Below are 11,546 nucleotides of genomic sequence, written 5' to 3'. Positions count from 1 at the left end.
CTCGGACTTAATGTACCACGTTTTACTTCTTCCCAATCCAACTTCCACTCCTTGAGGACCGAATCACGCCCTTTCTGACCGGGGTGAGGATGATCCTTGTGGTGCACACAATCTCGCGTACGGGAAGACTCAATCGCATCACCGTCATGACTGATCCATGATGGCTCCGCCGTTGCACCGTCGGTCATGGCGCCAATCAAGGGCGTCGGCACTAATCATCGCCGCGGCCTTTTTCTCCGCAGGCTTCATACTATTCTTCTACTCCAGACCTAGCTATGTTGCTCCAATTCCCAATCTCGAGTCCAGTCCTTCCCTAGCTTCTCCCGATGACACCAATCCTTGCTTTGTGGATCTCGATCTTCTCCGACAATACTCCAGTACCGCCACAGTACAATATGCTAGGCTCGAGATAGCCGTGACACCTACGGAAAACTTCACTGGTTATGCGGATACTCTTGGCACGCGCTTTCCGAAGTTTCGCACCGTACACCTAGTCACCGAAGCCCATCGAGAGACTCTGTCGCCGGAAAAATGTACTGCCACCGTGACCATCGAGGGGCCTCAACCCAGTGCACCCCCGGACGCATCTCATATCATATTCGGCCTTTCTACATCGATTGATCGCTTGATTGACTCCCTGGATGCGTTTGCGCATTGGGCTGCGGGAACCAATGCGCAGATCTTGGCTGTGGTGGATAGTGGGGGACAAAAGAAGGAGGCTGAGAGACGGGCGCAGGCGCTGGGAATTCGGCTTACCATCGTCGAGGAAGATAACGAGCGCTTGGATCGATACTTCTATCTGGTGCAGTACTTGTACAAGCACAAGGATAAGTCCACTCAGTGGGTGGTTATGGTGGATGATGATACGTTCTTCCCGTCAATGACCCGGCTGGTGGATCGGTTGGCCACCTACGATGCCTCAATGCCCCAGTATGTCGGTGCAGTGACGGAGGATTTGCAGCAGATGTACAGTAGTGGCTACATGGCATATGGTGGTGCAGGGATCTTCCTATCTATTCCGCTTCTCGAGCAACTCCAGCCGTGGTTCGATGAATGCTACGTGTTTAAAGGGGGTGGTGACCATATGCTTTCGCAGTGCATCTATAAGCACACGAATACTAAGCTCTCCTGGGAGCGAGATCTTTTCCAGCTGGATCTCCGGGGAGATGCGTCAGGATTTTACGAGGCTGGGCGGGCTCAGCCTCTCTCGGTGCATCATTGGAAGTCTTGGTTCCAGGCTGATATGGCGGCTCTCAGCAAGGCGTCCAGCATCTGTGGTGAGGAGTGCTTGCTCCACAGGTGGCTCTTACAGGACGAGTGGTATCTTGTCAACGGGTTCTCCGTGATCAAGTATTCGACCGTGTCAGACGATCCCTTGGCCATGGAGCAGACCTGGAATGCTAGCCAGTATACTGGTCCGAATCCGTTTACTTACAGTCTGGGACCACTACGCCGCAAGGATGAAAAGAAGATTTCCTTTCGGATGAGAGATGTAGTGCAGGAGAAGGATCGAGTGAGGCAGATTTATGTGCATGAGGTGACACCCGAGGAGGTGGAGGTGTTGGAGGTGGTTTGGAACCATGCTGCATAAGATGACTGTTTGATTAGATACACATAGACGTGGAGAGAGACACAGATAAATATGTAAGATACCGTATACAGGTTCTTCTCCCAGAATATGTGATGATGAAGACTATCTTTTTGGAATGGAAGATGTAAAATGCCTCAGGCACCAGATCATCGGAACTGATCGCGATGGACCCGTTGAATGAACCCACCTGGTTGTATGAAGTATTCCGTAGAGGCTCCTGCATTTGCATCCTCGCGACGCCGTTATGGAGACCAATGCTCGCTAATTAGTTGCATTGCTGTCTTCCTATGGGCTGCAACTCCTCCTGCATCTCCGACTATGAACGGTTCCCCTCAATTGCTGCAAGCTGCGCGCTTCGCAGGGTCCAATCAGAAAGCAATGTGCGTTGCCCGTCACACCTCGTCACTTTCAACGAACTCCATCTCGCAGGTTCTGTTGATTTCTCCTGTCGGTGGTGGGTATTCAGTAGTCTCTCATTTTCTTCTTTTTCAGCTTCAGCCTGTTGACATTCTTCGAGTCTGTCTTGCCGTGTCTCTGTTGATCCCGCAATTCCAGCTTCTCCTGTTTCAGAGTAAATCCAGACCCTCCCGGACATTGGCGGGGCGCTTGACCCAGACGACGGCCTGACAGACGCCATTCCTGGTGAATTGATTGACTGGTTCTGTACTTTCAACCCGCCGAGCTTGTCTGGAGAAAAAGTGACAAAGAGAAGAAAAAAAAAAAAAGAAAAGAAAAGAAAAAAAAAAGGGAAAAAGCAACCAAAGCCGGAGGGAATTTTCTCTGTGAGAGTCAGAGAGAGAGAGACGCCTAAATCCACCAGGGAAAAGAAAAGAGAGTCAAAAACGCACCGCCGGGCCAGCCCAGCGCCTACTTTTTTGCTACTATTAAGTGACTTAACTCAGTCACTACCCCACCTGGTGCCATCCATCGGAACAACTCTCTCCCTACCTCATCGACTCTCCCCCATTCGGCCTCCATAACTTCCCCTTTACTTCCCCCGCCTTCCCTCGTCTCGCTTCCTTTTTTCTTTTACTATCTTTCTTGTTTGTGTTCTTCTACTTTGTACGCGTGTTTATCATGGCCGACTTGCAGGGTCGCAAGATCTTCAAGGTCTTCAACCAGGACTTTATCGTCGATGAGCGCTACAATGTCACCAAGGAGCTGGGTCAGGGCGCATACGGCATTGTTTGGTAGGTTTGATATTCTCCGATGGAGTCACTCATCCTGGAGCATTCGCTATCGTTTCGATGGATCTCATTGTTCTAACAATATCAGCGCCGCGACAAATGCTCACACCGGTGAGGGTGTCGCCATCAAGAAGGTCACCAACGTTTTCAGCAAGAAGATCCTCGCCAAGCGCGCTCTCAGAGAGATCAAGCTGCTCCAGCACTTCAGAGGTCACCGTAACGTGCGTTATTCTTCCATTCCTTCCGATGATTGCTCCGAGCCTCGAGGCTGACGTGAAGATGGCTTAGATCACTTGCTTGTATGACATGGACATTCCCCGCCCGGACAACTTCAACGAAACGTACCTGTACGAGGGTGAGGCTTCTTTCTGTACCTACGGGTTTCTCTTCCTGCTGCTAACTTTATCTTTTATTAGAATTGATGGAGTGCGATTTGGCCGCTATCATTCGCTCCGGACAACCCCTCACCGACGCCCATTTCCAATCCTTCATTTACCAAATCCTCTGCGGTCTCAAATACATCCATTCGGCCAACGTTCTGCACCGTGATTTGAAGCCCGGAAACCTTCTCGTCAACGCGGATTGCGAGCTGAAGATTTGCGATTTCGGTCTGGCCCGTGGTTTCTCTATCGACCCGGAGGAGAATGCAGGTTACATGACGGAATATGTCGCCACAAGATGGTACCGTGCGCCGGAAATCATGCTGAGCTTCCAGAGCTACACGAAAGCCAGTATGTGTCCCTGATACCCCCCATACCCCGGCGCTGTAGCTGATCAATTCCCAGTCGATGTTTGGTCCGTGGGTTGCATTCTGGCCGAGCTGCTGGGTGGCCGGCCCTTCTTCAAGGGCCGTGATTATGTCGACCAGCTTAACCAGATTCTCCACTATCTGGGTACTCCTAACGAGGAGACTTTGAGCCGCATCGGCTCACCTCGTGCTCAGGAGTACGTTCGCAACTTGCCGTTCATGCCCAAGATCCCCTTCCAGCGCCTGTTTCCCAACGCCAACCCCGATGCTCTCGACCTGCTCGATCGCATGCTTGCGTTCGACCCGACGTCGCGTATCTCGGTTGAGGAGGCCCTGGAGCATCCTTACTTGCACATCTGGCACGACGCCTCGGATGAGCCCACCTGCCCGACAACCTTCGACTTCCATTTCGAGGTGGTCGAGGACGTGCAGGAGATGCGCCACATGATCTACGATGAGGTAGTGCGCTTCCGGGCTCTGGTCCGGCAGCAGTCGCAGGCGCAGGCCGCCGCGCAGCAGCAGCAGATTGCCCAGCAGACCAACGTGCCCATCCCCGACAACCAACAAGGCGGATGGAAGACGGAGGAACCCAAGCCCCAGGAAGCGCTCGCCGCAGGCGGTGGCCACCACAACGATCTGGAATCGTCGCTGCAGCGGGGCATGGATGTGCAGTAGGCCACTACTAGTTCCAATCTGCCGCTGCCTTCTTCAAATACAGTGTACATGTGTTCAGTTTAAGACAATGGTGGGGAGGAGAGGCCTGACTATTTGAGACGGATTATAATCATTATCGTTCCGGAAGTCGCGGGCGTTTCCTGGACTACCTACCGCTGTTATACGATATTATCGATATCGTTATCTATCCGTTATGCTGTCCTGTGTTATGCCCTTACTCCCTGTCTGCTGGGATTATGAATTCTTGAAATGCAAAACGTACGCTCTTGGTCGGCTGTTCTCATTGGATGGATTTTTTTTTGTCATTGATTATCCCCCGTTAAAGAAAGAACTGGTTCTACTCGCATCCGGGAAGTGTCGTTTTGGAGACATATCTTCGCCGGGAACCTGCTGCTTTGCAATTGAGCGCTGATTCGAACACGGTCTGCCTTGGTTGAATGCCTGATTCAATAGATAGAGTAGTCTGATAAATAGCATTTTGCTTCTCATCCCACAATTCTTCACTTCTTGCATGTATCAGCTAGTGTATTCTACCCAGCACCCGAATCTTTTACAAGCACTGCAGGTTATAAACCAGCCATAAGCATGACCGGTTATCATCAATACCCTACCTATATACTTTCTAAGTAGAGAATCATCACGCGATTTTCCACTTGGAATCCCACCCGCACCGGAAGATCCGATTCCACCCGCGGGAACAAAGAAAATCCCAGCAACTGAAAGCTCACAAGATATCAATTACCAAAGTACATAGAACCTCGATCATGATTAACCAACAAACAAACTAAGTAATAAGATCATAGTAATCCACATCTACCCAAACCCCGTCGTAAAATCCCTCAATAGCGCATCCCACTGAATATCATCCACATTGAACATACCCTCCACATCGCCATAGATACTATTACTATCAATATCTGGCATCCAGTCCTGAGGCACCATCTCACCATCATCCCTACTAATGTCCAGCTGATGATCCGTACTAGTAGTCGTCGTGGACAACGACGTACCATCCCTTGCTGTTGTATCATTTCCCACTACCGTCACCACCCCCCTAACCTGATAAGGATAACACCGCGCCAACAACCGCATCTTGGAACAAAGACTCCCTACCACGTCCATCTCTTTGTCTGCGGCGGATAACATCCATTTTCTGTTTTCATGTTGGAGCTTGGTTTCTAGTGCTGTGGCTAGCGAAGTGACCAGGGTGGGGTAATTTGCTGTGGTGATTATGGTTTGGATTTGTGTTTGTGTGTGGTCTTGGTTCGTTTTTGAGGAAGAAGAAGAAGAAGAAGAAGAAGAAGAAGTGCTCTTTATAAGATTGAGAAGTGCCAAAACAGCAGTGGGGATGTATCCCACTGCGGCGCAGATACGGGCGTTCGTTATGACGGTTAACAGGGGGATCTCTGATACGGGGAGGTTCGTGACCATTTGGATGAGTTCCTTGCTTCGTTGGATGAGGGTCATTAGCATGGTTGTTCGGATGGTCGTGGCGGGGTCTGTGGTCCAGAGGTCTTCGCGGAGGGATGGGTCCTCGAGACGCATTTCGGTGTATTTAAGTTCGGTGGTGAGGGCGGTTGCTGGTGGGTTGGTTGGATTAGTTATTACTTCGTGGATGGCTATGGGGGAGTGGTGGGTGGGGGAGTGGGTGGTATTAGGTACCTGTTGATGGAGGGCAGCTTGGGAGGTCCTTCTCTATAGATGTCCGTAAGTTGTCGAATTGTCGCTGTAGAGAGCCGCGCGTGACTTGCACAAGGGCACTTCCACCGGATGCTTGCATCGAAGCGTAGATTTCGTCCATCGTTGCCATGAATGACTGTAGATGGATGAATGGTGCGATCCAGCGATCTGATGGATACTCGGTGGTGGTAGTAGATGTTGCTAGACCCTTGAGGCATTCGTCAATTTGACTATCATGCTTCATGGTAATAGGTCTACCCAGTGTGCCACAGAACCTATCAATATACAATTAGCATGAAATCGCGTATAGGGCAAGCAGTCACTCACCCAACAGACAACCAATACGTCCCCAACAGCGCCCTCTGCTCATCCACACCCAACCCATCCCTCCTATGCAACCCCAAATCATGCACAATCGCAACACTAAGCTGAATCAACAGCAACAGCCTTGGATGATACTTCTCAGCAGGATACGTATACCACGCACAATGAACCAACAATCCACGAAGCAACTCGAGATTCCTCTCAGACCGGGCTACAATCCTCGAGGTAACATGGTTCATAATCTCCTCAGCGACGATCTTGCGCAGAGGGTGCGCACTGCCCATCGTCGCAGCGACGACACACAAGAATAGAAACGGCTCTTGAACCCTGAGTCGATCGGCTGTCTCGCCGTGCGGGATCAAAACAAACGGGAATTTGGCAGCGAAGTCAGCTTTGAAAAAAGTGAGCATACGCTCGGCCTCAGCTGGACTCAAGAGCCCTCGGTCTACGAGTGATGGTTGGCCCGCGAGGACAGAGCTGGTTGGTGGATTAGGGCCATGGGATGGGTCTTTAGCTGCGTCTAGCAGCGCGGCTATGTCTGTGTCCGTTGAACTTCCTTGGGAGGAGGAATCATGAGAAGATGTGTGCAGGTCTTTACTGTTAGTCGGTAGACTATCATTAGTAGAGGTATCAGGCGATAATGTCTGTCCGTTCTGCTGTTGCGTCAAGGTAGCCAGCTGGGACAAGAGCTGGTCGACTTTCTTCTCTAGGAGCTCTACACGGCTGCATTCTTACTGGTTAGCACTGTAAGTATCATTTGTCTTTGATAGAGGGAGCCTGTACCTCGGTGCAGCCTTCTGTCTCTGCTTACGCTTTGTCTGCGGAAGGTCAAGGTACGTGCACGACTTGCCTAGACGAGCGCACCGCTGGCACAGGTTGGCAGACTGTGGCGTACACTTCGCCTTGGCGGTGGTGCACGCCACGCATGCTCTCCTTTTGATTGCGGAGATTGGGGAGCTCATGATGTCGCATCGTGAGGAGTCGGGAACGGGGGAAACGGAGCGGCCGGTTGATGAGGTTGCTTACTCCCGCTTGCTGACAAGGAGTAGTAGGACCGGGGGATCGGATCGTCCGGTCGGGACGGTTGGTAATCCGCCAAATGTATATAAATGTCGACGAGTATAGCGACAGAATAACGCAATAGCATCAGACAGAATTTACTCATTTGATACTACTAAGATTTATTTATTATTACATTTCATAATCAATATCAAAAATGTCCTCATACGCCATCACCGGAGCCTCCAAAGGCATTGGCCGCGAATTCGTGCGCCAACTCGCCGCAGACTCAACCAATACAGTGCTGGCAATCGTGCGAAACCCTGAATCAGCCAACATTTCAAATCTCGCCTCCAAGCACTCCAATGTGCACATCATCAAAGGCGATGTCACGGACCCAAACTCTATTCTGGAGGCGGCCACGGCCGCAGCTGCCATCACGGACGGCAAGCTCGACGTGCTCATCCACAACTCCAACGCCGTTGACATGGATAGCATGGCCTCTACCCCAAGCCAATTGCCATTTGATGCTCAAGCAATTCAGAACATATTCAGCCCGTCGCTCAACACAGCTATCTACGGCGGTATATGGGCGACGAACGCTTTCCTTCCCCTGATCGAGAAGGGAGCGCAGAAGAAAATCGTTCACATCTCTAGTGGCATGGCAGATGTAGACCTTATCAATAAGGCTGGTGTTAGTAGCGGTGTTGCATATTCTATTGCAAAAGCTGGGTTGAATGTCACGGTTGCGAAGTATGCGGCGGAACTTGCGCCTAGAGGAATTAAGGTGTTGGCTTTGAGCCCCGGATGGGTTGACACGTGGGAGGGTAAGTCAATTCCATTGCTCTGACTTATTTGTCTTTGGACTGTAAAGCGGGAGATGCTAATGTAGTCGGTGACACAGGGGAGAAACCCGCTGGGGTGGTACACGCGAATGAGCTCCTGCTGAAGATGTTTCAGCTAGTTGAGCCTGAGCTCAAGGGGCAGATCCAGCCCGAGGAGAGTGTTAGGAAGTGTCTCCAGGTGATTGAAAATTTGGATGCTGGGTCTAGCGGGCTGTTCGTAAGTCATAATGGGGATAAGTCAAGGTGGTTTTGAGTATGTGAAATGTGAATATTGCATGAGTTGTCGGGCTGAATTAAACGCGCGGTGACGTACATAGGCCTGGGGGTTAGTAGTGTCTTAACTATTTCAAAATCGAGCAAATCTGGCTTTTAATATTATTTGCAGTATCTACGGCTGTAGATCGAGTGTGGGACCAGCGAGGCAGTCCCAGCCCTTGCGGCCCTGGCCTACCTGATCGACAGTTTGCGTTCTATGATCCCGCATTTTCTCGGTCATGGCCTTTTTAGCTTGAATTACTCTTTGATCTTCATAGCTAGTAGATGCGCTAGATTAGGAAGACCCCAGAATTGGGCACAAAAGGTAAAGCCAGAAGCAGACGTGGTTACTGTCAATAGGACGCGATTGGAAATCGATTCATCCATAAAGCCCACCTGTATTACCCTTGTGACCAAACGTATGAATCTGCCCCTCTCCAAGTATAATGAGCGGCGGCGAATATTTCTCTTCTCTTGCTGCCCTCTTGCGCAAACACTCAAGCCGATGCACAAAGCAAGGGAGGCGCCGAGCACACAGCCAAGAGTTGAAATTTCGAAGGAGCCCGTGGCACCTCTTCAAATTCCGAGTTCGGGAATGCTGTGACACCCACCTTCCATCTGATAACTTTATTGAGAACTGATTGGGAGAGAAAGAAGGAGGGGCAGCCAGAGTTGCGAAAGTAGGCGAGCGGCGCTACTCTAGATTAGGAAAGAATGGCGGCAGGTGTGTCAATCTGGAATGCTGAGGCGGATCAGATAACTTTTTTGTTTTCCGACCCGGGGATGCCAGCGCAAGACGAACCACCTTTTTACATCATTAGTCTCTGTGAATCCGAAAAAATTGTGGCAAAGCTCACTTGTATAAACCTACCCTATTCTCTGTATGATTCCCACAGCTGAAAATGTAGAACTTCGGGTTCCCTGGACTATCAACTCACAAATCCTCCGTTCCGATCTCGCTGGCGTTCCATCTGATAAGATGACCCCCTGTGGAGAGCGGCCCCTATTGGCCGCCGAGGACCCATTTCTGGCAGTGCCCGGAATCACACGATCCGGTGTCGAATATTCCATGTCCTCCGGATCACCCTGGATTACGGGTCTTGCTAGAAATATACCCAATAGACTACCTAACTAGTAGGCACGCCGTGGTATGCCGCGGGAAATGACACTTCGTACACTTTCAGTCATCTTTCCCAACGGTGGAGTCTTGAGCAGCAAAATCGGCATATACGTCAGTCTGTGCCAGAGTTTCGGTTCAATCGGCGATAGAAATAGAAATAATTAATTTCTCTGCCTTTTCTCAGCGCGGATATTGACCAATATAATCGGGTCCACCGTTAGTGAACCGGTCCCTCGGTCTCGGCTCCTGTGGCCTCCTGTTTCGCCGGAGTTATTGCGGTCTCCGTGCTTAAAGGCAGCTCTACTCCCGGACTTTATTCCCTCTGGTTTATTTTCTGTTGACTTCTCACATTTTGCGTGCTCTGCCTTGCCCTCTTCTCAATCTCCGCTCTTGTAACACCTGCACCAAGCGTTCCACAATGCCGTCTGCTACAAGCATCGCATCTTTCACGCGACAGTTCCGTGTCTTGGTCGTCGGGGGCTCATACGGTGGCTTGACCGCAGCCCTGACGTTGCTTGACCTATCTCGCGGTCGAGTAGCCCGTTTCAACTCGACACCAGATGCACAGCCGCCGCAGAGACAGCTTCCCATCCAAATAACTGTCGTGGATGAACGTGACGGTTTCTGTAAGACTCACCACTGATCTGGCTCCCCCAAAGTCTCCGCGGCTCACATTGCTAATGCGTATTCCTTATTGTAGATCACTTAATTGGATCTCCTAGAGCCTTGGCATCTGAAAATTATGCATCGAAGACCTGGACAAAGTTCGAGGACATTCCGGCCTTGAGGTCCCCGGATATTCGATTTCTGCGCGGTAGTGTGAACTCCGTTGACTGCCAAAGCAAAGTGGCCCGTATCCTTGACGCCCACACCAAAGAAACACGAAAGGAGAAATACGACTTCCTGATTGCTAGTTCAGGACTGCGACGTGTCTTCCCAACCGTCCCCAAGTCTCTTCGCAGGGATGAGTTTGTGGAAGAAGCCAAGAAGCACGTAGGTGATATCTACAATGCCCAGGATGGAATTGTGGTTATCGGAGGGGGTATGTAGCTTGACCCTCGTCGTGTACTTTGAACATTGTATGACTGACCGAGGACAAACTTAGGCGCTGTTGGTGTTGAAATGGCAACTGAGCTCAGACTTCTTCATCCCAACCGCAATGTCACGTTGATCCACTCTCGTGATCGTGTACTTTCAGCAGAACCTTTGCCGGCTGAATTCCAGGAGCGTGTGGGATCCATTCTGCGTGAAGCAGGCGTGAAGCTCATTTTTGGACAACGAGTCCGCGACATCACAGCTATCGAGACCGAGGGAGAGCGACGTCTCTGGAAACTTGAGCTGGCTGATGGAAGGACCATCTATGCAGGCCATGTCATGAACGCCGTTTCCAAATCTGTTCCCACAACGTCGTACCTACCAGAAGAGGCCCTAACTGAGGAAGGCTACGTCAAGATCCGCCCATCGTAGGTCCCCCGGAGAAGGACCACTGAAACAAAGCTAACCTTAGGTAGCACGCAATTCCCCAAGAACCTGCAGAACGCCGATTCCCATTTTGCCGTCGGTGATATGGTTTCCTGGTCAGGAATCAAACGTTGCGGGGCTGCAATGCATATGGGCTATCACGCAGCAGTCAATGCTCATCAGCTCATGCTGTCGGAGGATTCGAACTACAAGCCCGAGTTTATTAACCTCCAGGAGGTACCTCCCGTCATGGCGCTCTCCATGGGCAAGACAGCAGTCACATATACCCCGGATTCGGGAACGAAGGATGGAGAAGATGTCCATGATGTTATGTTCGGCGAGGATATGGGTTATAGCAGTGAGTGATTCTGGTTCCTCATCTATAATCATTGTCTAACATGATGCAGTTTGCTGGAACTACATGAGAATGTCTGAACCTTGTCAGGCATAATGTACCCACACATGACGCTTCACTTCAATCCGACAGATCGGGTATCTGTCGCCTTTTTGCGATTGAGAGTCTATTCAGACTTTTCGTCACTATCTCATACTGTTAGGCATACACAGTTTGCTGGCTAACTGGCACTGCCTAGTCGGCGGTTATTGTGAGACCGGGCTCTGGCGTTTGGACTTTGGCTCTTTGGATATTCATGAATTGTCT

The 11,546-nt window shown here is 50.7% G+C and overlaps 6 protein-coding genes across 6 annotated transcripts; 5 read left to right on the top strand and 1 right to left on the bottom strand.

Annotated features, from left to right (window-relative positions):
- Positions 1-57: 57 nt before the first annotated feature.
- BO79DRAFT_60826 (glycosyltransferase family 31 protein) lies at positions 58-1,677 on the top strand. Its single transcript, XM_025689484.1, has one exon. The coding sequence runs from the start codon at positions 158-160 to the stop codon at positions 1,589-1,591; it is 1,434 nt and encodes a 477-aa protein (XP_025534776.1). The 5' UTR covers positions 58-157; the 3' UTR covers positions 1,592-1,677.
- A 1-nt stretch (position 1,678) lies between these two features.
- BO79DRAFT_60832 (uncharacterized protein) lies at positions 1,679-2,472 on the top strand. The gene has a single exon (XM_025689485.1). It carries the CDS (start codon positions 1,769-1,771, stop codon positions 2,216-2,218), a length of 450 nt encoding a protein of 149 aa, XP_025534775.1. The 5' UTR covers positions 1,679-1,768; the 3' UTR covers positions 2,219-2,472.
- On the top strand, positions 2,428-4,690 carry mpkA (mitogen-activated serine/threonine-protein kinase SLT2). The gene is made up of 5 exons (XM_025688936.1): positions 2,428-2,781; positions 2,867-2,999; positions 3,067-3,133; positions 3,195-3,509; positions 3,564-4,690. Exons 1-5 carry the CDS (start codon positions 2,669-2,671, stop codon positions 4,199-4,201), a joined length of 1,266 nt encoding a protein of 421 aa, XP_025534774.1. The 5' UTR covers positions 2,428-2,668; the 3' UTR covers positions 4,202-4,690.
- A 318-nt stretch (positions 4,691-5,008) lies between these two features.
- Positions 5,009-7,167, bottom strand: BO79DRAFT_290839 (uncharacterized protein; the record flags this gene model as incomplete). The annotated part of the gene is made up of 4 exons (XM_025688935.1): positions 5,009-5,781; positions 5,864-6,156; positions 6,209-6,928; positions 6,989-7,167. The coding sequence occupies 4 exons, from the start codon at positions 7,165-7,167 to the stop codon at positions 5,015-5,017; spliced, it is 1,959 nt and encodes a 652-aa protein (XP_025534773.1). The 3' UTR covers positions 5,009-5,014.
- Positions 7,168-7,421: 254 nt separating this feature from the next.
- BO79DRAFT_222115 (SDR family oxidoreductase) lies at positions 7,422-8,908 on the top strand (the record flags this gene model as incomplete). The annotated part of the gene is made up of 3 exons (XM_025683546.1): positions 7,422-8,031; positions 8,097-8,266; positions 8,450-8,908. 3 exons carry the CDS (start codon positions 7,422-7,424, stop codon positions 8,906-8,908), a joined length of 1,239 nt encoding a protein of 412 aa, XP_025534772.1.
- Positions 8,909-9,842: 934 nt separating this feature from the next.
- On the top strand, positions 9,843-11,336 carry BO79DRAFT_248474 (putative pyridine nucleotide-disulfide oxidoreductase AMID-like; the record flags this gene model as incomplete). Its single annotated transcript, XM_025685713.1, has 5 exons — positions 9,843-10,050; positions 10,125-10,466; positions 10,530-10,887; positions 10,936-11,243; positions 11,293-11,336. The coding sequence occupies 5 exons, from the start codon at positions 9,843-9,845 to the stop codon at positions 11,334-11,336; spliced, it is 1,260 nt and encodes a 419-aa protein (XP_025534771.1).
- Between the last annotated feature and the right edge of the window lie 210 nt (positions 11,337-11,546).

The sequence above is a fragment of the Aspergillus costaricaensis genome, assembly GCF_003184835.1.
Source record: "Aspergillus costaricaensis CBS 115574 unplaced genomic scaffold BO79scaffold_47, whole genome shotgun sequence".
NCBI lineage: Eukaryota > Fungi > Ascomycota > Eurotiomycetes > Eurotiales > Aspergillaceae > Aspergillus > Aspergillus costaricensis.
The sequence above is the reverse complement of the archived record's forward strand: the minus strand, read 5'-3'. Positions and strand labels throughout refer to the sequence as shown.